This window comes from Herpailurus yagouaroundi, unplaced genomic scaffold (genome assembly GCF_014898765.1).
Source record: "Herpailurus yagouaroundi ecotype Mexico unplaced genomic scaffold, PumYag 193, whole genome shotgun sequence".
Classification (NCBI taxonomy): Eukaryota; Metazoa; Chordata; class Mammalia; order Carnivora; family Felidae; genus Herpailurus; species Herpailurus yagouaroundi.
Window position 1 is genome coordinate 8761873 of NW_024412424.1, and position 27197 is coordinate 8789069.

At 42.0% G+C, this 27197-nt stretch overlaps 1 protein-coding gene across 1 annotated transcript in view; it reads left to right on the top strand.

Annotated features, from left to right (window-relative positions):
* DOCK3 (dedicator of cytokinesis 3) overlaps positions 1-27197 on the top strand; it is a 419595-nt gene that overhangs the window by 320744 nt on the left and 71654 nt on the right. Inside the window, exons 14-25 of the mRNA XM_040445563.1 lie at positions 337-461; positions 1979-2141; positions 2679-2785; positions 3351-3522; positions 3895-3992; positions 6768-6851; positions 7946-8046; positions 10848-10929; positions 15107-15277; positions 18890-19082; positions 22419-22546; positions 25259-25405. Coding sequence (XP_040301497.1) covers positions 337-461; positions 1979-2141; positions 2679-2785; positions 3351-3522; positions 3895-3992; positions 6768-6851; positions 7946-8046; positions 10848-10929; positions 15107-15277; positions 18890-19082; positions 22419-22546; positions 25259-25405 — 1571 coding nt within the window. The remainder of the gene's footprint in view (positions 1-336; positions 462-1978; positions 2142-2678; positions 2786-3350; positions 3523-3894; positions 3993-6767; positions 6852-7945; positions 8047-10847; positions 10930-15106; positions 15278-18889; positions 19083-22418; positions 22547-25258; positions 25406-27197) is intronic.

Here is a 27197-nt window from a genome sequence, read left to right on the forward strand (position 1 = left end):
CCCCCTTTGGAAGGTTTAGATTTCAGCTATTCTCTTGGAAGATAGAGAGACTGAGTAGTCACCTGTAATACAAGAGAAGATTCTCTGCCTCAGCTTTTCCCACCCTGGACAAACTGTGGTGAACACCTTTAGAAATTAGACTTAGAGAGCACCTGACTAACCAACAGAGTGCTGCCGCACTGATATCAGTAGAATGTCCACCGTTATTAACCAAGCTTGCAATGCTCTGAGCACCCACCTCAACACTGGAGGATCCAAATGCTAGCCTGGTCCTCCATACAAACGGGGCAGTGTGGCTCCTGTGGTCTTGAAGACATGACATTTCTCTCCCCATAGGTGATATCCGCAATGACCTGTACCTAACCTTGGAGAAGGGGGATTTCGAGAGAGGGGGAAAGAGTGTACAAAAGAATATTGAAGTGACCATGTATGTGCTTTACGCAGATGGAGAAATACTGAAGGTAAGACTTGCCAGTCAGTTGGGAAAGGAGGCTAATCCTGTAATAATTTTAATGAGTCTATGGACTTTATTCAGAGACCCATTCATCAAGCAGACTGCACTCACATCACCACGTATGCATTCTTCTCTGCCTTTTCTTCAAGGAAACCCTGCAGTATGCTTTGATAATGACTTCCAGTGTCACACAGCCTTTTTAGAAATTCTTCCCAGTCTGACCTCAATCCTTCCTGCTCCAATTTAGACCTATTCCCTCTAGTTGTGTCCTACATGTTACTTTTTCTGCCATTCTGTCTAGCATCAAGCTACCTACTTTTGGCAACTGTTATTAGGTCCCACTCTTTTTGTTCCTTAAGCTAATGAAAGCTAAAAAAAAGTTTCTCTTTGGTCAGGAGTAGGACTTAGGCACTCACTGTCTGGTACCAAGTTATGTGACAGGGAACAGCAGACTCAGGCTGTAAAAGATTATTTCCAGCCAATGCCAGTACAAGGATGCAAGTGTATCTTCTGTCACTCTTCATTCAAAGTGAAGACCTGGAGTGCTGTTTTTCCATTGTCAGTATGTCAGATTTCCCTCAGTCATGTCATGGTGAAGTCCCTGGCAAATAACAAGGCATCATTTGCACAGCACTTGACAGAAGGCAAATCACTCTTTTATAGACCTCGCTCCTATATGTTGACAATAGCCTTGTGAGGTAGGTAGAGCAGGAGTGGTCATCCACATTTTACAGAAGTAAATAGGTAAAATTAGTCAAAATCATCCCCCAAAGCTAGAAATAAATGGAGGATATTGTTTAATTGGTGGTAGAAGCACTGATTTTTGTTTCATTTTTAAAAGCCCATCTCGAAGACTAAGGCGTGTCCATTGTTGGCATGGATAATGCCAAGGTCAGCAGAGCTGTCAGCTTCTGAGACCACCCTTGTGCAGATAGGGAGCTGCTCCTGATTGTATTGCCTGCAACTTCCTGTCTTCCAGGAAGATGGGACTACATCTTCATGGCAATATCTGAAAACAGGAGGTCAAATTAAATCTGGTCTGCCTTGTCTATATCCAAAGACAGTCAGCCAAGGGCAACCTAAAATGCCAGTGCAACATTGGGGTAAGGAAGATTAGAAAACAGGCTCTCTCCACTTTATAAATTAATTCATTTTCTGATCAGGTAAAGTGCCATATACAGTTGACTTCTCCTGTGGAGTTCATTGTTTGCTTTCTTAATGAGGATGAAGAACCTATCTTAGTGGTTCACATACACTGTTGAGCTGCCCTCCAGTTTATTGAGCAGCGTGTGTGGTTACTTTTGCCCCATGGAAAAGAAGGAGCATTGTTGACTGCTGATTCCTTATGCCATCTACACAGTTGTTTCCAAAAGTATTGAGTTTAAGTCAAATGAATTTTCTCATCTTGTAGATTTGGCCTGGTGGGAAAATAAGACTTGCGCAAAGGAGAAAGTGTCCTAGTGACAGAGAAATCCAGGGGCTTCCTCCAGCAAGATCACACTTTATTTTGCTTCTCTCTTCCAGGATTGTATAAGCTTGGGTTCAGGAGAGCCGAACAGGAGTTCCTACCACTCCTTTGTCCTCTACCACAGTAATAGTCCTCGCTGGGGAGAAATTATCAAATTGCCCATCCCCATTGACCGGTTCCGGGGCTCCCACCTGCGCTTCGAGTTCAGACATTGTTCCAGTGAGTGAGACTTCTCTCCACATTCCTTGGAAGATATGAATGTTCTATTGTCTCAGAGTTCTTTCCTCAGAAAGAGAATTAAGAGGGTTCTTATTGTTGGGGCAATAAAATGAGTTCTGCATAAATGGGTACTCAGAGATGGGGTGTCAACAGAGGCTGTTCTGTGTACAGTGACTCAAAACCAGAAAAGGTCTGGTACTTGTCCTTCTTTGTGTCTGGTCCAGACACTGGATAATTACCAGTGTTATCCTCCTTTGGATGTCTCCTGTGTACATATTAAACTGTTCCTTAAAGAGCCTCTGATTTATCAAGACTAGCAATCTAGTTTCTATTTGGGTCTAGATAGCCTGTGTACCTTGGGATATAAGTGGAAATTCAGTCTAGTACATTTATCATCATTCCTGCAGTCAGGTATGTACCTAATTAATGAAAGCAAGGGACAAAGAAGTAAAGAATGTAGGTGATAAGCACAAGGGGAATTTCTGTTAAAACGCAAAGTGAAGGGCAAAAACAACTAACACTTAGCTCTGGTTGCAGCAAAGGACAAAGGGGAAAAGAAACTCTTTGGCTTTGCATTCTCACCCCTGATGCGGGATGATGGCACCACTCTCTCAGATGACATCCATGAGCTCTATGTGTACAAGGTATGGAGCCTGGCTGTCTCTCATCTCAACCTTCACACTCCTGAAGCCACTCTCACATATGGTTCTGAGTTAGGTGGCTTTCAGTGGGCAGGCCAAAGGATCCAGGGTAGTGCGCTGCTAGATGACAGCAGGACAGCTGTGGGCAGGCTTTTGTCATGTAACTACAGTGACCTTCCTCCCACAAGTAATGGCAGCAGGCCCTTTGTCCCTCACCTCCCACTCCACAAGTAATGGAAGTCTATTACCAACTCCTCTGTGCCATTAGCTAGTACATTCAGAGACCTGCCATTTGAGATCATGGTTTTGTCAGCTATCACAGCATGGCTGCCACCCAAAGTTGCCTGCACAGCAGATGGAGGCCACCTGCCCCACCATGTTCTCTCTAAAAGGCATGTGAGCCATATGGGGAGTTTCTGAACAGAAAGCTCTCTTCTAAGAGGACCTGAGGCCCAAGATCTAGCCTTAGGAAGATGAGAGCAAATATCAACATCGAAAAATCTGTGACCTGAGCTTTCCACATGTCATGGTTCAGGAAACATTCTGTGTTCTCTACTTTTGCCTGCAGTGCGATGAGAATAGCACGTTTAACAACCATGCTCTGTACCTGGGCTTGCCCTGCTGCAAAGAGGACTACAATGGCTGCCCTAACATCCCCTCCAGCCTCATCTTCCAGCGCAGCACCAAAGAGTCTTTCTTCATTTCCACACAGCTCTCCTCCACCAAACTCACCCAGAATGGTAGGTGGTGGTACCTACAGGGTGCTGCGCTCCCTGTCCTCAGTGACTGGTTCCATGTTGCTGATACATGCTAAGGGAAACAGAAGTCAATTGCTTTTTCATGCCACAATGAGGGCATTCTTTTCATCTGAAGTTGAAGGAACCAATTGGTAATAGCAACCTGTAAGATTTCCCATGGTTTTATTAGCTCCAGAATGCACCTCCAGATTTCACAGATGTGTCTTTGGCCTTGATATCAGCACTAAAGAGTCTGTTGTAATGTTAGCAGCTACTTCTCTTCCCCCAGATTCCACCTGTCCTTGGCAGGGAAAGTCTGGGTTTTGCTTGTCCTTGGCATAGCCAGTGTTCACTACTTTTGGGCTTGCTTTGTAGTGGACCTCCTTGCTCTGCTGAAATGGAAAGCTTTTCCAGACCGGATCATGGACATACTAGGGCGGCTGCGGCATGTCAGTGGAGAAGAAATTGTTAAGGTATGCCTTCCTATAATTCATAGATGCTACCTAAGTAAGAATCTGGGCAGAAAGTCTTACTTCACCTTGATTTCTACCAGTATACCTCTAAGACCATTTCTCAAAATATAATTAGTGAGTAGGACTAGAGTTATTTTTCTTTTTCTTTTTTTTTCAGTTAGCTTCTTTTTTAAAAGTAAGTATGACATCAGGTTTATTACCTTTTAGAAACTAAGTTATAAACCCTATTTTCTGACTTTTTTTCCTTCCTAAAAAGTAAAATGATAATTAGAAACATACCCAGTGCTTTGTGCTGCCTCCTCTTCCTTCCTTAGGTCTCTTTCTCATTTTCCTTATCTGTAACCCTTTTACCGCAAACCTGGCCTGAAGTCTTTCTGGCCGTACGCACTTGATTATCTAGAAGAACTTTAAATACTCTCTATTAACTTGTAGCTGCTGCTTTTGCCCAGTCTCTCACTTACAGTCCATACCAGAGACCTTTCCCTACTCCCTGCCTCAACTGCTTTCTCTAGATACCTTTGTGACATTTCCCATCTATGGCCCCGTCAGGCTGACAGCAACACTACAAGTCCCCTGTTGTCTTCTGTAAGGCTTCTCTGCATTGCACAGAGTGTTTGCCCGCCTGGCACCTCCTGATGGTGAAAGTGCTGCAGGTGGATTCTGCACAATGGACTGAAGTCTGCTGAGGAAAGTGGAGGTGCTTTTGATGATGAGCAAGAGCAGTGGAATGTAGAATGGACACTAAGTGTCAAGAAGACAACTTGTCATCAGTGAGCATTGCTCTGTCATTATAATTATCAAATCAATTAGCACAGATACGCTATCTGTACTTTCATTTTATAGCTCCATTGACTCAGTAACACACAACATGCTGTCTCCAAATGAGAAACAATTTTAAATTCTGTATACATCTGTATATTTTTATGAAGTTTTGTCTGAATTTTGTTTAAATCAATTAGAGTATCATAAATTTTAAAAAGAACTCTTAACCAAGCTAATACTAGTTTTTGAAACTTAAGATCAGTTTATTCTCAGGGCATATTTTTCTTTTAAATATATCCAATATTGCACTGTATATTAACTAAAATATAAAAATAAACATATTTAAAATATCAATTAGCAGACAAGGTATTAAGAGAAGTGTATGATTTTTTCTGAGAGAGTAAGTGAGCATGAGTGGGAGTGGGGGTAGGGGCAGGGGAAGAGAGAGAATCTTAAGCAGGCTCCACGCCCAGCATGGAGCCCAACACAGGGCTCAATCTCATGACCCTGAGATCAGGACTTAAGTAGATATCAAGAGTCAGACACTTAACCTAGTGAGCCACCCAGGCACCCCAAAGTCTGATCTTTTTGAGGCTGAGTAGTGTTGTATTTCCAGTAAGAGACTATCTTATCAGCATATCTGCTTTTAGCATCAATAATTGATCTCAAACCACCAGAAGAGAGTGTGAAAAGAATGTGCCAGCATTTTTAAATATTATTTTTTACTTTTTATTAGACTATTTCAAATATACACAAAAGTAAAATGGTATAAAGAACCCCACATGTATCTATCACCTAGCACCAGCAGTCATCACCCTATGGCCAATCCTGCCCATCAACGCTGCCATCCAAACCTTCCACCTTAGACTTGTTTTAAAGTAAGTTGTAACTTGGCAGTGAGAAAGAATTAAATCATGCCATTTGCAGCAATATGTGAATAAAACTGGAAGGTATTACGCTGAATGAAATAAGTCAGTCAGAAAAAGACAGATATCATATGTTTTCACTCATATGTGGATCTTGAGAAACTTAACAGAAGACCATGGGGGAAGGGAAGGAGAGAACAATAGTTACTAACAGAGAGGGAGGGAGGCAAGCCACAAGAGACTCTTAAATACAGAGAACAAACTGAGAGTGGATGGGGGGTGGGGAGAGAGGAATATGGATGATGGGCATTGAGGAGGGCACCTGTTGGGATGAGCACTGGGTGTTGTACGTAAGTGATGAACCATAGGAATCTACCCCAAAAACCAAGAGCACACTTTACACACTGTATGTTAGCCAATTTGACAATAAATTATATTAAATTAATAATAAAAAATAAACAAATAAAATAAAAAAACATTGTATCATTCAATTGCCTTTTGACCACAGAATGTTAGACTTTATTTTGGAAGAAGACTGTCAGTATCCTTGAGTATTATTCTCTCCCTTGGATTTTGTATCTTAGAAAGAAAAAGGCACATGTTAAAAACCAAAAACAAAATGGTACTTCTTTTACCCTCATTGACAGACCTCAGCAACAGCTTTCTCCCTTCTCCCAGAATACTGATTTCTAGACCAAAACATGGTTTCTATAGTTAAGACCTAGCCTGCCACACCCTCATTCAAATGTCCTCTAAAGAGTTAGGCCACAATAAAGAGTGAGGGGCTACTAAACTCTTTGGAGTCCCAGGAGAGTGAACTCTTTTTCTCAAAATGAATTTGGCATCAGAATCACTTAGATTGACTTTATTTCAAAATTACAATTCTACATGGATGTCCTGTTTTTTTAAGTGACCGTTCTTTCCATAGAAATTTTGCACTTACCCAAGAGAAAGAGCCTCTCCAAATATCTCTCAGGGCCCTTAGCTAGGTGGAGGTGGGATCCTAGATTAGTTTAGTTTAAGTGGTGATTTGAGATCTTAAGAGATCTTTGAGTTTGTTTATTGGGAGATGAGTTCATTGGTGTATGGAAGTTTGACCATGTGTTCAAGGTCCTAAGATCTGAGCCCTCTGGTTTTTATGTTGCAGTTTCTGCAGGACATCTTAGATACACTCTTTGTGATTTTGGATGATAATACAGAGAAATATGGCCTGTTGGTGTTTCAGTCTTTGGTAAGTCTCACCCCTCCCGACTTTTCATTTTTATTTATTATTTCTGTCATATGTTTTTAAAAATCCAAGGGAAGCAGTTTATTAGAGTGAGTCAGTATAACATCTGTGCAGATGTTTCCAATAGAAAAGTGGCTGAGGAGTGTCACCCAAGGAAGACCAACCAACCTACCAACCGGGCAGATCCCTACAGCATCAAATTTGAAGAATTCAGCATGGCCAGGTCCGGGCCTCAGTAGTTTTGATACCTCAGTCTCATCACTGTTGCAGAGTTGCCTAGCCCCTGAAATAGAGACCTACACCAATAAAAGGCTTGGAGACTGATATAGGAAACCAGATGACCTGTTTTTTCACCTACAGAAATAGGGTATAATGGCCAGGAAGAGCAGAGTCTCATCTGTGATGGTCTGAGCATCACACTCTCTCCCTTTGGGCAGTTGTTTGGGAACCCAAATCTCTGTAGGTTGCTTAGTGAGAATGGACAGTGATTTGAATGTTCAGTGCATTTTGCTTAATATATCCTGTCCTATAGGAGTGCTGTATATTCAAGAACCATATACTGTAAGCCTACCTGATAGATGAGGAGCAGAAGCGAGAGTTAAAATGGCACTTGCGTAGATTGCCCCTCTGGCTTTTCTTCCTTGCTTTCCTGGCCAGCCAGCCCCATTTCGGAAGGGCACAGCCTTTCATAAGTTGATCTGGCTCAGAGGACAATCTCTTTTTTTTTTTTTTTTTTTTGGTCTCTTTTCCAAATTTTTTGAGACACCTTAGAATTTATGCCACCTTACACAGGTATCGCTTTGCCTTTTCCTAGTCTGTATTGTGTCATCCAGCATTATTATGAAGAGAGAGGCTCAGAGTAACACTAGCACAAACAGATGAGTCCCAAGTCCAGACTGGGTGGCCGGGGGCTGTGGGAATAGAGCAGACAAGACAGAAATACAGGTACAGAATAGAAATCTTACTTTCTCTGCCCATGGAAAACACTAGAGAAAATACTGACGGTTTGTCATTTCTTGAAGAAGCAAGAGTTCTGTTTCCTGCTGGGGATAAGTCCAGGGTCTCCAGTGAACTGTAGTACCCTACATCTCCTTCAGGTATTCATCATCAACTTGCTCAGAGACATCAAGTATTTCCACTTCCGGCCTGTAATGGACACATACATCCAGAAGCACTTTGCTGGAGCCCTGGCGTACAAGTAAGTTCCATTTAGCATCATCATTAGGATTTGTGTTTGAATAGAAGGACAGGCTTAAAAAAGGTTCCATGACAACCACCATTCATTCAGCTGACATTTTTTTTTAATTTTTTTTTTTTAACATTTATTTATTTTTGGGACAGAGAGAGACAGAGCATGAACGGGGGAGGGGCAGAGAGAGAGGGAGACACAGAATCGGAAGCAGGCTCCAAGCTCCGAGCCATCAGCCCAGAGCCCGACGCGGGGCTCGAACTCACAAACCGCGAGATCGTGACCTGAGCTGAAGTCGGACGCTTAACCGACTGAGCCACCCAGGCGCCCCCAGCTGACATTTTTTTAACTTCATTTTTTTCTAATTCTGATAAAATACACATAATATAAAATAATACCATTTAACTAAAAAAAAAATTTAATGCTTACTTATTTTTGAGAGACATAGAGAGACAGATTGGGAGTGAAGGAGGGGCAGAGAGAAAGAAGGAGACACAGAATCAGAAGCAGGCTCCAGGCTTTGAGCTGTCAACACATCCTGATGCAGGGCTCAAACTCACGGACCCCGCACAAGATCATCACCTAAGCCGAAGTCAGACGATTAACCAACTGAGCCACCCAGGCGCCCCCCCCCCATTTTAACTATTTTTAAGTGTACAGCTCAGTGGCATTAAGTATGTCCACATTGTGGTACAACCATCACCACCATCTATCTCAAGAACTATTTTTATCTTGCAAAATTGAAATTCTGTACCCCTTAAATAGTAACTCCCCATCACCTCCACCGTCCCTTAGCAACCTCCATTGTTATACTTTCTCTTTTAATTTGCTTATTCTAGGAACTTCATGTAAATTGAGTCATACAATATTTATCTTTTTGTGTCTGGTTTATTTCACTTACCATGTCTTCAAGTTCCATCTATGTTGTAGCATATGTCAGAATTGCCTTCCTTTTAAAGGCTGAATAATGTTATGTTGTATGTATGTACCACATTCTGTTTATCCACTCATCCATCAATGAATACTTGGGTTGCTCTCACCTTTTAGTTATTGTGAATAATGCTGCTATGAACATGGGTATACAAATATCTCTTAAAGACTGATTTCATTTCTCTTGGGTATATACCCAGAGGTGGGATTGACCACTATACTGTTTTCCACAGCAGTGGCTGCAGCATTTTACATTCCTGCCAGCAGTGTTCAAGGGTTCCAGTTTCTCCACATCCTCAAGCAAAGACTTTTTATTTTTTGTTGTGTTTGGAGAGGGATTTTTTTTTTTTTTTAACTTCACACCAGTTAGCAGAGCCCAGTGCAGGGCTCAATCTCATGACTGCAAGATCATGACCTAAACCAATTTGAAGTGTCAGAAACTCAACCAACTGAGCCACCAGGCACCCCTCCTTTGCCCATTTTTTAATCAGGTTGTTTGGTTTTTTAAGTGCTGTTTTTCCAGTTCTATGTTGAGTGGAAGTAGAAAAAGAAGGCATCCTTATTCCTGATCTTAGAGGAACAACTTTCTTTCACTGTTGAGTAGGATATTGGTTGTGGTCTTTCAGCTGACATTTTATTTTTTATTTTTTTTTTTAATTTTTTTTTTCAACATTTTATTTTTATTTTTGGGACAGAGCGAGACAGAGCATGAACAGGGGAGGGGCAGAGAGAGAGGGAGACACAGAATCGGAAACAGGCTTTAGGCTCTGAGCCATCAGCCCAGAGCCTGACGCGGGGCTCGAACTCACGGACCGCGAGATCGTGACCTGGCTGAAGTTGGACGCTTAACCGACTGCGCCACCCAGGCGCCCCTCAGCTGACATTTTAAACCATAGTTTACTACACAATTGTCATTCTTTTCCTTCCAAGAACTGGTAGCAAAGCTACTAAAAGTAAGTCTTGCTTTTTCATTGAGAAACATGAATAGCTAAAAATGGCACCAACATGGGGTGCCTGGGTGGCTTGGTTGGTTAATCATCCGACTTCGGCTCAGGTCATGATCTCACGGTCCCTGAGTTCGAGCCCTGCGTCTGGCTCTGTGCTGACAGCTCGGAGCCTGGAGCCTGTTTCAGATTCTGTGTCTCCCTCTCTCTCTGCTCCTCCGCTGTTCATGCTCTGTCTCTCTCTGTCTCAAAAATAAATAAACGTTAAAAAAAAAATTAAAAAAATTAAAATGGCACCAACAATAAATGTCAAAGAAATAAAAAACTATTGATAAAAGATATAATATAAATGGCTAACATGGAAAACAGAAGTTATCTAAAACCATTAAGGCAATTTAAAATTGCCTCATTTTCTTCTATAGAATTAGCACAATTTTTGAAAATATATATAAAACCAACGGGTGACGAGGCTGTGAAGTCACTGGAACTCTGACACTTTGATATCACTCTGTAGAGTGGGCACTTGCTGTAGAGCGAGCAAGGAGAGGCACATAGGACCATATACCTTTATCCAGAATCTGCTACTTACTAGTTATTGTTGTATGTTCTGGAGACATAGAAATTTTAGACAAAACAAAATTACAGGTGAAGTCTAGGACTCTAGGAAAACTTCTTATCAAAGAAAAAATGTGTGTCAGGGAAAGAGAGAAAGAATGATTATAATTGCTAATTAAAATGTGGCAACTCTACAGACGAGGCATGTTGTATGGTCTCAGATGATCTGAAGATTTCACATTTGTAACAGATCCATCACTCCATTCTGCCTCATAAGCAGTATATTTATTTTTCCTGTGTGGCAAATTCAGGGCTGCAAAAATTTCAAACTGCATTGCTTTTGAGTTAATGTGGGGTTTCTGGAACTGTTCTCTTTCCCAGGGAGCTCATTCGCTGTTTGAAGTGGTACATGGACTGCTCAGCAGAACTGATTCGACAGGACCACATTCAGGAAGCCATGAGGGTAATGTACTGAGCTCACTGTACATAAAGGGCCCACCCCTGCTGTTGTTTGTCAGTAATTTCAATGGTTTAGTGTGCAGAACAAGTGTCGACATCCCAGTACACTGGCCTGCTTTCAGGAATGCCTTGGACCACATAATTCCCCACTGTCCATCTTAATTTTGCCCCACACCTTTATTCCTAACAGTGTTATCTTAAAGCAGAAAGGAGGGATGATGTACATGCAACTCCTGGCCATCCTTCCTGACTGGTTTTGCCAGCAGCATCCATCTCTGCTTCCACTGGCCAAAGCATCATATCTCCTTCTAAACCAATGTTGGTGGCAACATTGATTAGACTTAAGATCTTCCAACTTTTCCTGTCTTCAGTGGTTACTAAACATTGTTTTTTAGAACTGTTTTAAGTAAAAAGAGCTTATTGGATGCACTGTATATGGATACATTAAGAAGATAATCTTAAAACCTTGACCTTTGGAAGAAACCGGAGTCCCCCATGGCAGCACTCCTGCATGGACAGGTTCCGAGATAAGGCAGCCTTTTGCATTTCTGGGCAGCTCCAGTTTTCAGGGGACCATCGTCATTGTGAGTTAACTTCACTTTCTGGTAACTTCTTTTCATGGTACTTCTGTGGAGACCCACTGAGAGAATGTTGATTTCTCTTTTGCTCAACAGTTCTCAAGATAGCTTTTTAAAGAAAGTTGCCATATCCCTTGGGAACTCACAGCAAGTTCATGCTTTCTCCCTTTCCACCCCTACATTTTCTTGTTCTTGAGTTATTTTTTTTAGTTGCTTTTTAACCATGTCTTTCCCACCCTTTCCAGTTAGTAATAAAAGAAGAGTGGCAACAAAGTAGTTCTGCTTTTTCTCTGTCCTCTTTTAATTTCACATCATTTGCTCTGAGTACCATTGGGCCTGTGATTTTGTTGTTCTTGTCCACATGCTAACAGGTGAGACAGGTGCTTCCCTAAACATTACCAGACTGAAGAAGCAAAATAAAATCATAGATCTGTGTTTCCCCTGCCTCTTCTCTGTATGTTCTGTAAAAATCTAAGGCCATAAGTATTATTTCTGTCCTTCTTCATATAATACATGTCTACAAAGCAGTCAGCATCTGTTGTGGATGCCAAGATGCAAAGAAGAATAAGACAGACCTCTTGCCTTGAAGAACACATCCCCACTGAAGCATGCTCAAACACAGGTGTAGAGCAGAGTTCTGAGTGTGATGTGGGGATAGAGCCTGTATTCTGTTCTTCTTTAAACCCAGTACCTGGCAACTGCCTCAGACAATATTTGAGGGGATAAAAGTTGAGTTAAGTGCAAAAGATTCTATGTGAGTCCCTAAATTAATTGCTCAGGATACTGGAGAAAGCATCACAGAAGTTGTTTTCTCCTAACAATCAGTCATTCGGTCATTCCGTCAAGTCGATGTTACTTGATACCTGCCACGTGTCAGACACCGTAGTAGACACTGGAGATTCAGCAGGGGCCCAAGCAGAAAAGGCTGTGCTTTCATAGCACTTCCATCCAAGTGGAGGAAAGACAGACAATAAATACACAAATTAAGTGGGGAAAAAAACTTGATAAGTAAGAACTATGAAGGAAATTTACTTCAGATCAAAATTTTAGGGAAAGTTTGTCTGAGGAGGTGACCTCTGGGCTGAAATCGATGTGAAGAGCTGGGGGATGAGCATTCCAGACAGGAAACAGCATGTTTAAAAGCCTGGGTGGGAAACAACTTGAGGTTTCAAGCAACCAAAAAATAGCTGATGTGACCAAAGCAGGGAATCAATTTCAAACATTAAATTGGATGTGTGAAGTGATAGAAAGGAAGAAGTGCTGGTTCCAAAGAATCTGGCTAGATCAGCTGAGTTGATATCAGGGTTACTTAGGAAGATGCAGAATTCTGGGAGAAGATCAGGTTTGGGTGGAAAGAAAGAAGATATCCATTTGGGGGAGCACTTTTCTGAGGTACTTTCATACTTATTCTTACCGCTGCAAACCTGTTTGAATGGCCTCTCATACTAATGCATCCAGTACTAAGGTTTTATCAGGTCATTTCCCCTTCTTCTTCAAGTTTTAGTTGACAAGTCCTCTTGACCAAACCAGTAAATCTCTAATCAGTCCTGTTTTCATCCTTCACAGGATGCATATGGTCCTGGCCTAGCACCTCTCAGTCTGGTATGATAAAATGTGGACCAGGAAACCTCTTCTTACTCTTGATTCAACACATGCTGCCACTCATTAGCATCTCTTCCTTTCACTTTCAAAGTCGTGGCCTTTCTAAGAAAGTTTGACCACTAAGGAATATGAAAATAAAGAGTCTTTCGTTTTCTTACTTGGTTATTTTGTTTGTCCCTTGTGAATGACCTGTAGGAGGTATCTTTGACAGGTTTGAGTTTGGCATTTGGCAAGATATTCTAAAAAGACAGCACACTTTTCACTGGTGAGCTATCTCAGGTCCCCCAGGGAACCATGAAGAGAAAAGAGCAGGCACAATGGATCTTCTTGGTGCTTGAAAGGTTGTAATAACTTTTAGGATCTCTTTTTCTTTCAGGCTTATTAACTTAAGTAGAAATGCACAGAGTGGCTGCTTCACCCACCATTAAGTGTTTCATTGTCTCCATGAAGTGTTGGGAGCACCCTTGAACTTTGAACAAACTCCATAGGCTCCACCACTCACCTCCTTCCTCACTGGCCCACCCTCTTCTCTTTCCCCGGTTGCATTAGTCAGAGGCAACCGGCCATCACCTGGTCCTTCCCACGCTGGTACTGACCATAAAAATCAAGAGGAGTGGGCAAAGGAAGTCAGGGGGTGATGGATGACTGGAAGTGGACTTATTTTTTATCCCTCATGCAGGTTTTCGCAGGGCCATCTTGGACGTTGTTTTATATTTTAAAATTTAATGAAGATACTAAGCTCTCAGGCCCAGGAAATGCAAGCAGTTTTTCTGTCTGGTTCTGCCTTTCACTGTGAAACTAGTGGATGTTTCAAGCCATTCAATACACTCTTGTGTTAGCTGTTTCAAACTGGAAAAAGAAAACAGGTCATGAGGTACACATTTTCCCTTTTAAAATTAGAGTATGTAGCACACATCTCCCTGGTTCTTTTCAGACCAGGCATTAAAAGTCTGGAATGGAGGCTGTAGCATTTATGCTGCTGAGGCCACACACTTTAATTTTTTCTAATGCAATCTTCTGGTGCAAGGCTTGGAAGACATATTTTTCTAACCTAGCCATTCTACAATGCCTACTGAATTCTATATGGGCTGCAAAACAAAACAAAATGAGGTTTTGTTTTACCAAACCTTTTGATAGATACATAGGTCATGAAAGGTAGCTTGAGAATTGTTTTCTATTTTATATTTAAAGTAACTGAGCTCCATTTGTTTCATCCTTGGATAAGTTTCTCTCCCAATGTCTCTGCCTTCCCAGTGTCTGGGAAATCTGTGGCATTTCTTTGATTAGAAAGCATAGTCTTAGATCTTCAATCTGTTCTCTTAAAAGATAATTACTGTGCTCATAAGCATGGGCCAAGCTGTAAGGACTCCTCAGAATTAGATACTGCTCCCAAAATAAGTTATGGGAGCTTCATCTTCTGCATTGTTCAAAAATTGTCTGTGGGAAGGTGTCCGGGTTTGGAAGAGGATAGAGTGGGTGTGTCAGGTCCACCTGGGGCTGTGCAACCTGGGGCAAGTTTTCTCCAGAGTTAATGTCCAGTGACAAGGCTGGCACCATGTCAGACCCCAGCTATATCTCAAAGGTTCAGAAGGCTCCTTAAGGACTTTTCCTTCTTGGAATAAATTTAAGAGAGGTTACATCATTGCTTCTGAAGCCTCTTATTTCCAGACCTGAAAAAAATACAAAGAAACTTCATTTTCTTTGGATCCTATATGGTCTTGAATTCAGCTGTTGTGGTTCCTCAGTCTGTGGTTCCTCAATTCCAGAACCACAGAAACAGTTGTAAATTAATTTGATGATTCCTCAGTAAGAAGACAGCTGCTACTCAGTGACCAGTTGGACTTTGGAGATAAAATTAAAAAAAAAAAAAAAGTGCTTGTCTCCACAGTTGAAATTGTTCATCATCTGATTTGGGTATAGAATTTGCTGTTACTTTACCCTTTATTCCCTGCTGTGTTAGCTCTTGGCCATCTTTAACACCTCTCCATCCCTTTTACTTAGGCCTTGGAGTACCTTTTCAAGTTCATCGTGCAGTCCAGGATCCTGTACTCCCGAGCCACCTGTGGGATGGAAGAGGAGCAATTCCGGTCCAGCATCCAAGAACTTTTCCAGTCCATCCGGTTTGTGCTCAGTCTGGACAGCAGAAACTCAGAAACACTCCTTTTCACTCAGGTCTGTAAGCTGCAGGGAAATTTTGCTGCTGGATCCTTGTCTGTCTTAATGGCTGGTTTCTTTGTCCTCTGGCTTCTAGAGTTGAAGAAGCCCTGCCAGGCTCCTATGTGTTGGGTAAAGGGTGACTTGCAAGGAAATACCTAATAGAACAAAATGCTATTTTTACTTCAAAGTCAGCTATGCCCCAGCTACCAAATATAAGATAGCCCAGTGGCTTTAGGGTGGGGAAGAAGCACAACTTTATTCTCAGAAGGCTCTTTAATTTTTTTTTAATTTTTTTAACTTTGAGAGAGAGCAAGCACAACCAGGGGAGGAGCATGGAGGAGAGACAGAATCCCAAGCAGGCTCCATGCTACCAGCACACAGCCCGATGTGGGCCTCCAACTCAGAACATTGAGATCATGCCCTGAGCCGAGATCAAGAGTCAGACGCTCAACCAGCTGAGCTACCCAGGCACCCCTCAGAAGCCCTCTTTAGACCAAATTTATTTAGTTACATACTTTTTGTCATTTATGAACATCTTATTTAAAGGGGATATTTAGAACATAATGGAGAATTTTATTTCCTAGTCACTGTTAATTTTTTTTAAAACTTTTAAAATAAACTTTAGTACTTGTCCATTCCAGAAGTTAAGAGTAAAATAGGCAGAAATAACTAGAAAACTTTGCTTAAGAATTAAGATTAGGGGCACTTGGGTGGCTCAGTCAGTGAAGCGTCCGACTTCGGCTCAGGTCATGATCTCACAGACTGTGGGTTGGAGCCCCACATCGGGCTCTGTGCTGACAGCTCAGAGCCTGGAGCCTGTTTTGGATTCTGTGTCTCCCTCTCTCTCTCTGCCCCTCCCCTGCTCACACTCTGTCTTTCTCTCTCTCTCAAAAATAAACTTTAAAAATTTTTTTAAAGAATTAAGATAAAATTCTATTATATATCAGTGTGGGAAGGAAATTTGCTTCCTTATATTAGAAATGCCCAGTTAGCTAATCTGTTACCTTTTCCAAGTAGCTTCATCCTAGAAAGGATCCAAGATAGTGTTTATTACCCCAGTCACAAGGGGGTTATTTTCTTATACAAATAAATTCAGAATTTTATCTAATAGATTCCATTTCTTTGATTTTTTTGAAGCCAATTATTATTCAAAACCTATCAGCAAAGATCAGACAGCCTCTCTCACGTCCATTCATTCAGTTGCTGCCAGGACTGTCATGAGTGCAAATATATGTTTAAATATCTCCTTTAAGATTAGAGTAGTCTGGGGGGCGCCTGGGTGGCTCAGTTGGCTAAGCATCCAACTCTTGATTTTGGCTCAGGTCATGATCCTACAGTTCATGAGATCAAGTCCTGAGTTGGGCTCTGTGCTGACAGTGCAGAGCCTGCTTGGGATTCTCTTTCTCCCTCTCTCGACCTCTCCCCTGCTCTCACTCACATTCTTTCTCTCTGGTTCATTCTCTCTCTCTCTCTCTCTCTCTCTCTCTCTCTCTCTCTCTCTCTCAAAATAAATGAACATTAAAAAAAAAAAAGATTAGAATAGTCTGCTTTTTTGTTTTCCACTTGACCCTATGTTGCCCCCATGCCAATTGCCTTTAAGCCCCTTGGACCAGAGAACAGTTGAGCAACTGTGAATGAAACTCTTTAAGTGAGGATTCTTCAAGGTCTCCAGGTGCCTTTGTAAGAAAGGCTCATTTGATGGTCTCTTCTCCAGAGTACTCCAAGCAACTCCTCTTCCTCCTTGTGTCTCTCCTCTAGCTCATTGGTTCCTGCCAACAAGGGCCCAGGACACCTACTCTTCCTTTCAGCATACAGAGATGTGGGGAGCTCAGAGGTAGCTAGCAGAGCAGGGCAGATACGCTTTCTGAGAACTTGGCAATGCTTTGTACTGCATGGCATACTCCTATCTCATCAGGATAGTTCAGATTTAGTCTCAGCTTAGACCCATGTCAGGATCAGACCTGCTTCTTTGGTTCCAGGCTCATGTTTCATAAGTTTCAGAATTCTCAGCAAGTCTATGGTTCAGTCAGATTATGTCTTTGCTTCCGACCACTAGGAGATGTTAAGGTGCAAGGATCCTTCTGTTCTGGTGCATAAGTATGGGAAAGCTCACCATTTAAGAGAGCATTTACTATTTGCTTTTGATTATAAAGGACCTGCTTTTCCCCCTTTGTCTTTTGTATCTAACTGCTTATGACAGCATGTTTTTGTGCTTGTTCTAATCATTGCAAAAAAATCTCTGATATCCCAGGGAGTTATAAATCTATAGATAGAAAATTCATGTAAGTTCTATTCTTGGGCCTGGCCTTAGCATAGACTGTAGAATGACAGACGTGTTTCCCCATGGCATACATTTTTACTCACTCTAGGCCTGCTTGATAAAGCAGTCAAGGAAAACAGCCTCCCATTCACTACCTGCCACGCAGGAAAAGTACACTCTCATCTTCTCATCTCAAAGTGACATTTCATTACCCTTTGTGAATTCTAGGTTAATAATGTAAGAGTATTGAGAAGTGGAAAAGCTTTCTTCATGTTGCTTCCATGTAGACAAGAGAGAATGAGGACCAGCATTTATTGAAAGCCAATGATGTGCCAAGCACTCTAACTGGAAACTAACTTCATGCATCTAATTTTTTTCATGCCAATACCAGGAGATAAGTGATATCATCATCTTTATTTTATAGATAAGAAAACTGATATTAGGCAAATAACTCACCTAAGGTGATGCGACAGATAAGTAGTAAAGTTGAGATTTGAACTCATGTCTAATTCCAAAAGCCATTCTCTTTCACCTATACTACTCTGCCTGTAAAAGGCTCTTGAACTATTATCAGGTTATCATAAAGAGTCTACCTCATGGGTCTACCAGAACCAAGATCCATGAAGAGAAGTCTCCGAACACACAGACTCCTGACCATGCCCAAGGCCATCTAGGTTGCTGAACTCTATGCCAACATAATCATCAGTCGTCAAGAATTCGTAGCTGACTAAATCCGTACAGTCTCCATCCTTTTGGATTTACACTTGAGACTGCCAAGCATCACAGATGAAGGGCATCATTTATAAAGTCTTCAGATTTCATGGTTTCAGATAAATGTGTCCATCCTGGGGGAAATGGTCCAGCTCACAGAGCTGGATTGCTGGCTACAGGGCTGTGAATGGAGTTCAGTTCATGCTGCTTGGTGGTGCCCAGCTCTCTCTGCTATAGTTTCTTTGAGAGGTTCCTGGCTTGAATTTGAGACCAAAATTAGAAAGTCAAGTGTTTGATCATAGAGACAGACAAAAAATTTAAATCCATTTTGTAAACAAAATAGCTATGGCTGTTAAACCATATTGAGCTGATTTCTTTTTATATTCCCTTCTCTTGCCAGCAAATATGCTGGCAAGTTATGAAAGTTTCAAGTGGCCTGGGCCCCAGCAAATTTTGTTTTGGTTTCCTTTGTACTCCTCCCTGTTCTATGCCCCAAGGGTGCTGTAGGGATGTGTGGAGTCAAAGGCCAGGGAGGAGCTCATGTGAGACAGGGGTGCTACAATGCCTTTTCAGCCTCTTGTATTATTATTGTCTGAGCATGTGAGAAAGACAGACAACAAACTCTGTGCTAACTGCAGCTTCACTTGCTTCTGCAGGCTGCACTCCTCAATTCTTTCCCAGCCATCTTTGATGAGCTGCTGCAAATGTTCACCGTGCAGGAGGTGGCAGAGTTTGTAAGAGGGACTCTGGGGAGCATGCCCAGCACTGTGCACATTGGGCAGTCAATGGATGTGGTGAAGCTGCAGTCCATCGCCAGGACCGTGGATAGCCGCCTGTTTTCTTTCTCAGGTAAATCAAGTTGGGATGAGAATCAGACTCACCTTTCCTCCTTTCCAGGGTGTTGTCAAGTGGTAATCAAAGGATCAGTTTTATCAACCATCATGCAAGAAGCCTGTGGCCCTAAAAATTCAGAGTTTTGGGTAAACTCCATTAGATACTACAGCCAAGATCTAGGCCTACTGCCTCACTCATGATTTATCCCTAGGGACCCACACCCTGGGGCATGCCCATGAGGTGGCCTGTGGAGCAACTTCTAGGCCTACAAGCCTAGCCAGCTTCCCCCACACCCAGCAAGATGGAAAGGAGGGGGAACAAGAGAGAAGGGGATCCCAATGGGGATAAGGATAAGTCAAGGAAATAAGAGAGATCTTGAAAGGGGGCCCTGAGGACCGACTGTGTTTTCTTTGTTCCTTATCTCACCAGTCACAGAGATTCACTTCCTGTCTTTGAAAGACAGAGATGGACAGTGAGCCTTCCATACTCCCTAAGAGGTCAAGACAGACTAACAAATGATCAACATCCCAGATTGCCTTTCAGAAAGAACCTGCAGATTCACACCTGCAACCACATTCAAGAGATCATCCTGGCAGTGGTACCAAATATTCAGTGGCCAAATGTTACGATCAATATGAAACTGATCCTTTAAATGGAATGTTACAGGGGCGCCTGGGTGGCGCAGTCGGTTAAGCGTCCGACTTCAGCCCGGTCACGATCTCGCGGTCCGTGAGTTCGAGCCCCGCGTCAGGCTCTGGGCTGATGGCTCAGAGCCTGGAGCCTGTTTCCGATTCTGAGTCTCCCTCTCTCTCTGACCCTCTCCCGTTCATGCTCTGTCTCTCTCTGTCCCAAAAATAAATAAACGTTGAAAAAAAAAAAAACTTTAAATGGAATGTTACAATCAGAATAAATTTCTAGGGCACAGGAATAAATCTGAAATTCGAGAAAAACAATTATTATTAGAATTTTTATAACTATAATTTTTGGTAATAAAAATTTTTAATTGGACTTTTAAAGTATATGAACAGTAATTTCTCAACCAAGTGCTACACATAATTGCAATACTAAATAAATGTTCCCTTTAACTTAACTCTGCCAATGTAAGGTATTATTCATGGCAAAGCTGCAACCAGGAGAGTCATCTTTTCTCTACCAGTAGCTATTTATGGTAAACACTTCTCTCTTCCTCAGTTCCTAGATTAAAGATTTTATCACTAGTTTGGACACATTAGCACTGAGGCCACTGCACACATTCAAGCTTTGTGCACTGTTTAAAGATGCTTTCTGAATATATGGGAAGGGGGACATCAGACTGCCCTTACTGACATCCTTTATTTCTAATATTATTGCATGCACTTGCTGCTTCCCATAATCACTTGAGAAAAATTGTTCTTTGGGCAGCCTTGGTGGCTCCGTCGGCTGAGCGTCCAACTTCAGTTCAGGTCATGATCTCACATAGCTCATGAGTTCGAGCCCCATGTCAGGCTCTGTGCTGACAGCTCAGAGTCTGGAGCCTGCTTCAGATTCTGTGTCTCCCTCTCTCTCTCTGCCCCTCGCCCACTCGTGCCATGTCACTGTCTCTCAAAAACAAATAAACATTAAAAAAATTTTTTTAAAGAAAGAAAAATTGTTCTTAAACTTTATGTGGCAGTGACACGATGTAGTTGGATTTTGAGATGACAAGCCACCCCCAGATTCTCATTTGCATCTCAATTTCACTGAATTCTTGAGTTGCAGCATGTTCCTTGAAGCAGCACCTTAAGGTGGTGTCTCTTAAGCAACACTTATATTCTCAGAGCACATCAGTTTGGTCTTTTCAGCTGGTTCCAGTAATAAACTGCTATTTTCTCAGCATATAGTTATTGGTTGATATAAATCCTGCTATGTTGGTATAATTTTGGTCTGCAAAATGTATTATGAACTTCTTTTTTGTCTACACATCCTTTTAAACATAGAATAGCTATCATTCCATTTTATATTCTAAGTATTTGACCAGACAACCCCCAAATCTCTTGTATGTCATGTAGTTTGTCTTTGGCTAAAAATAAGATTTTCTTTCTGAATTTTATCTGAAACATGTAACTGTGGTCAAATGTGAACAATAAGTCCAAAATGCCCTGGTGTGTTTGTATTACTGACAATCTGACTAAATCCTGCTGGCCAGGTATGAAGGTACCTGTAGAATCACACAGTCACTGACCACATAGGAGTGCAGAGCATCACAAACATGTTCACACTTGTATTTCACTTTGTCTTCTCACCACACCTGTGAAGTAAATCCAATTAGCACCTCATTGTACAGATAGGAAAAATCAAGCCCATTGGAGGAATCAGCCTGCCTAAGGTCTTAGGATGAATTAATAAAAGATCTTGAACTAGGATTCAGCCTTCCTGACAGGGTTCTCTTTTTTTTTTTTTTTTACGTTTATTTATTTATTTTGAGAGAGAAAGAGTGTGTGAGTGTGTGTGTGTGTGTGCGCGCGTGCACATGCACACACTAGTTGGGGTGGGGCAGAGAGAGAGGGAGAGAGAGAATCCCAAGCGGGCTCCTGGCTGTCAGCGTAGAGCCTGATAATGGGCTTGATCTCTTGAACTGTGAGATCATGACCTGAGCCAAAACCAAGGGCCAGACACTTAACCAACTGAGCCACCCAGATGCCCCTGTCAGGGTCCTAAATATAGTTGTCTCCTGATAGTGTTGTTCAGTTAACAGGGAGGAGAAAACTTAGGATTGGCAGTAAGGGTTAGCTTACTAATCAAAGGCTTATGAGAAGACAAAATCCTGCTACTATTCCATTCATTGCTGTGGGCATGCCAAGCTTGTCCTCTAAGCCTAAGGGGAAAAGGAGGTAGGCCTAATGGCTGCCACAAAGTAAATGCTCATGGGGGGACGGGGGGAGTGCCAGGCCAACTAGTCAGAGCATCATAAAGAGTGACCATTTATAATGCATAGCAGGTCTGCAGGTTCAATCAGTGTAGTTCATAGAACTAGGTCTGTCAATTGAATGGAATTTTCAGTGTAAGCTATGCTTTTAATTTGGGATCTAGTCATTAAAGAGATTTCATTTGGGAGCAATTTCCTAACATTCATCCTGCACAAAATACCATAGATACTGAGGCTTAAAATGAGAAAGAAGAAAAGAGAAATGGAAGGATAATGCTGTGGGATGTCTTATAATGTCCAGGAAGTGGGCTTTTTGGCCCTCATAAGGGAAGGGAGTGGCCTCCATCTTCGCACCAGTTTCAACCCCATTTGCTTTGAGACCAGTTAAGTCTCGCAGTGTCACTGGCTCCCAGAAGTAGCTAGTTCTTCTCTAAAGGGCTTCTTCACCTTTGTGTTTTCTCTCTCAGAATCCCGCCGCATCCTGCTTCCTGTGGTTCTCCATCACATTCACCTTCACCTGAGGCAGCAGAAGGAGCTGCTGATCTGCTCAGGGATTCTTGGCAGCATCTTCTCCATCGTCAAGACCAGCTCTCTGGTAGTGGCCCCATGCCCACTCCATCTCCCCTCAGCTCTGCCCCAGTCTTGTATTACTTTAACCAGAGGCAGACCAACAAAGATCACTTTGTACACTTCTCAGTCAGAGAAGCTTTCATCAGTGGCAGGAAGGTGCTCAAGTGAGCAGAGGCCTGTGTATGCTGAGCAGGCTTCTCAACACAACACAGTTTTGCTATTTGAAAAAGTTGCATTTCTGAAATGTAGTTCTCTTTAATACCAGAAAGCCGAATCCTGTGCCATATTCTGTTATTATCAAAAGGTATTAATCCTATGTTCCTGAGAGTGTTCTGAGGATACTAAGGCACAAGCACAGGGAGGCAAGCCCAGGCTGAGAGGCAGCTTGCTCATTCAGACTTTTCTGTCAGCTTCCTGGCAGCTTGATTCCACCCATATGACATTCCATACCATGCCAGATGAGGTCAGGACATAGGAGAGATAATTGTTGCCCACAAGAGTTCTGAGCCTCATGGGATGATAGAGTTGGACTTTAAAGATGAGGTTTCAACTGGTACTGCTTTTGCCTATTTTCTTTCCTCTTTACTTTTTCTTTTAAAAAGAGATATATGGTGGGAGGGGAAGGAAGGAAGGAAAGACATGTATCAGGCATGAATAAAGGTAGGAATTTATTTTAATGATATTTATTTTATATATTTATGGTAATAGGAAAAATGGTTATTTCTTAGAGAAAATTTGTAAACTATAGGAAAGTATAAAAAAAGAAATTAAGAACAAGAATGAGTTTTTTATTACAACATCTTAAGAGGAGATGAGGTTTCTGGAGAATAAAATTACAACTGTATTTAAAATGAAGGCCAGTATTCTATTTTGACAATAAATTTCATATATAAATAAAAAAAAAATTAAAAAAAATAAATAAATAAAATGAAGGCCAGTATTCTAGATGAGTCTTTTTTTTTTTTTTGTCAGTTATATCCATATCCAAAATCTTGTCCCATTTTGTGGCTGTCTTTTCATTTTTGCTGCTATTTCTCTTGATAAACAGAATAATTAATTCTAATGCAACAGAATGTATGTCCCTTCATTTATGGTTACTGTTTTCTGTGTATTTTCCTAGAATAAAGTTACATAGATACTCTTCTATACAAAATAAATAAAATAAAATGAAGGCCAGTAGACAGGTGATAAGAGTGCAAGGTTAGGCTATCCATGTGGAACAGGAGAGGTCCTGAAAAAAAAAAAGAGTTTGGTTGGTTTGAGTGAGATACAGGGCCTCAATAGGGTGCTTTGGTGTCCAGACTTAAAGTACCATCTGGTGACAGGGCCCTGCTTGGCAGAGTGCCTATGGTGCTTGTAGTGGCCCTATTGTTTGCTCTTGGCTCCAGGCAAGGTTTGGCAGCTCTCCTTCCCACCAGGCCTCAGAGAGGCAACACCAAGCACATAAGGTCTATTAGCAGCCCAAGGCCAGACTTGAGGAAGTGGGAGACTTACTGCTAAATAAAGGAGAGAAATTGAAGGGAAAATAAAGGAAAGGAAAGGAATGGAGAAGGAATGGAAACAGGTTAAAACCTGAAAGAGATGGTCTGGTTGTATCTGTGGTACTAGAGTCAGGTGCAATTAGTTGCTTACAACTAGTCAGAGAGACATCACAGGTGAGAGTGTTAGCGATCAGTATAGCAGATGATAAAGATGACTCTAGCACCAAGAGTTGCTGCAATTCTTCATGTGGAATGGGTCACAGTATAATTATATTGAATGAATGGATTGGGGTGGAATTTAAGCTCCATGAGCATAAAGATACTATCTTCCTTATTCACCTTTGTATACTCAGATTCACAAAAAGTGAGTGGCACATGGTAACTGCTTAATGAATAATGGGTTGGTGGATGGATGGACAGATAGACACTTGTACCAGGAATAATAAAAAGAGGCTGGAGAAGGGACAGTGGGAATCTCTGTGAGATAAATAAAATTAGGCTATAAGATTTGAGATTCAACATGAGAGGTCTATAGAAGGACAGCACAGACACTTCCTAAATTCAGAGTGTGGTGGCTGAGAAGCAGCCCTTAGTGGGGGCCTGCCATTGTTTTTGTGAGGCTGCCTGAGAAAGACACACTGAGACCAGAGTCCTTCAGGTGGACCAGGAAACACGAGCAAGAATGCTGAGAAGCTCAAAAGAGAGATGTAGACATATCTGAGCAACAGTGGGGCCAGCAAAGCTTGAGATCACCTAAGGAGAAAGCCCTGAGAAGAAAACATTCCTTTTAAAGACTGAAATACTTCTATGGGCATTCAGGTGTGTGTTAGCAGTCCTGAAGGTGCCACCACCACACCTTGTGGCATGAATACCATTTTCTCAAAGTGTTAGCAGTGTTGTGCTTTCTCCAGACTCTTCTAGGGAAATCAAGGTAAACAGGTACTTCAGGACCTTTGCTTCTGCCTTGTATACTGAAATTAAGGTATCTACCTGAGGTTCAGAACTGTGGGTGTCAAGTGGTGCTGGGTTAGGCGAAGACCCGGCTACCATACCAGGGCAACAGAGACAGGTTTGCCTCACCTTTTCTCAGAGCTGTTGTCCCAGGTTCCTTGACATCTCATGCTAGTGAGGCCAAGAGCTCAGTGTTGAGAGTCCAATCAGAAGACCACTCCTTATGCCACACACTTTGTAAGTGCTGCCAGCTGCACGTCAGCCAGGTTGGTGCTAACGGTGTGCTCTCTCACTGCTCGCTCCAGGAGGCAGATGTCATGGAGGAGGTAGAAATGATGGTGGAGAGCCTCCTGGACGTGCTCTTGCAGACTCTGCTCACCATCATGAGCAAATCGCACGCTCAGGAGGCGGTAAGAGGGCAGCGGTGCCCGCAGTGCACAGCCGAGATCACTGTTAGTAACTAACATTCAGGTTTTCTTGCCTTCTTTTCTAACCTGGGGCTCCTCCACACCAACCCCACCTCCTCATAGCACCACCTTCATCTCCACCTCCCTGCATGGTTGTCAGCATGCTGCCTTCTTCCTTTCTCGCATCTGGCTCCTGTCTCCACTCTGAAGGCTCTATGTTTGTAGTCCCAGAAGTCTACTCTAGGGCAGATGTGGGGAATGCTCCCTGTCTCGCTTTCCTGCACACTGTCTTTGTTGGCCTTTGCCTTTGTGCCAACTCATTTCCTGTTCTGTAGAGTGGAGCAGAGATGCAGTAAGAGATTGAAGGGGGAAAATGGAATATTCCTTCTAGTAGCAGGCTCTCCTAAATGATGTGCACAACAGAATAATTTTCTTAGAATTTGGTTGTATCTACAAACTAGTTATTTTTGTCCACAACATTTGTATCTAAATGTCTAGCATCAGGAAAAAATGTGATGAGTTAGAATTGCACTGGCATTACTGGACAATTAGAAGAGAAACAGCCTGGGGAAACGTCTCGGGAGGGACAGAGAGACAGTTCCCACTCCTCCACCCAGAGTGGACTTCTTACCCCTGATGGCAGAACACAATAAACAGGTTGCACGGACTCTTCCATTTGGCAGGTGAGAGACTGCAGTGGTTTCCTTGAAGCAAATTCTCTGTGGGAGCTAGCCAAATGCTAGGGAGGGAAAGGGGAACAGAGAGCAGGCATGTGTTCTGAAGCACTGGGCTTAGAAAGAATGTTCCCTTTGGATCTCCTGTTGAGAGCACTCTCACTATAGGTAAAAACATGTACCCTGGTATGTCCTGGTAACCCATCCTTCTGACCAACAACTACACAATGCTTGCTATAGGCCTACCCCTGCTTTATGCACTTTACAAATATTAACTCAGTTAGCAACACTAAATTACATAGTTTTAATGAAGATAATAATAACTGCATAATTTACTGAGCACTTCCTTTACATACTGGACTTTTTCACTGAAAAGTTTTATGTGCATTCATTCCTCCAATCCTCCTACTAAATCTAGGAATTATAGCTTATTATGCCCATTATTATGCCCATGCTCAGATAAAACTGGGGTTCATATACATGTATATGTTCTACACATATACATTTGTAGAATAATTTCATGTGTCTAGAAATGATTTGAGAGCCAAAAATATTGTTGTCAAATTTCCATGAGTTTAAAAATATTTGGTCAGCTTCCCTATGCCAAAAATTGCCATAAGATGGTAAAATTCTTGGAGTCCTTAAAACAAGGTCTTCTTCCATGTTATCCCAGTTGGAACTTGAAGGAATCTTAAAGGCTTATTTTTGTATCCATAAATTTTTACTTATCTTAAAGCCCATAATTCACCTTCTCATAAAGGTCAGTTATGTCGAACTACTTTGTTCCATCTTCCTGTTCCAGTAACCACATGTAAGCTCTACAAGGTCCCCAGAAGAATTTTGAAGAAGGGCCATCCCATCTTGGAGCAATATGGGAAGAGCCCACATTCTGCCCAGAGAAGGCCAAGCACCCTGTTCTGAGTAATCCCTTTCAACTTCAGTACAATGGCCTGGCAATATATAGTGACAAAGGATTGTGTAGCCAAAAATTTCCTAGGGAAAAAACCGAGACTTGCTGTCTCACTTTGCAATATTTCTTTGTTATAGGTTAAGGTTTTACCATTAGTCCCATGCTACAGAAGTCTTATTAAAACTCCCAAGCCCTTCAGAAAACTTAGCAGAAAGGAAAACTCATTTTCAGGGCCAGAGTTCTCACCTTCCCT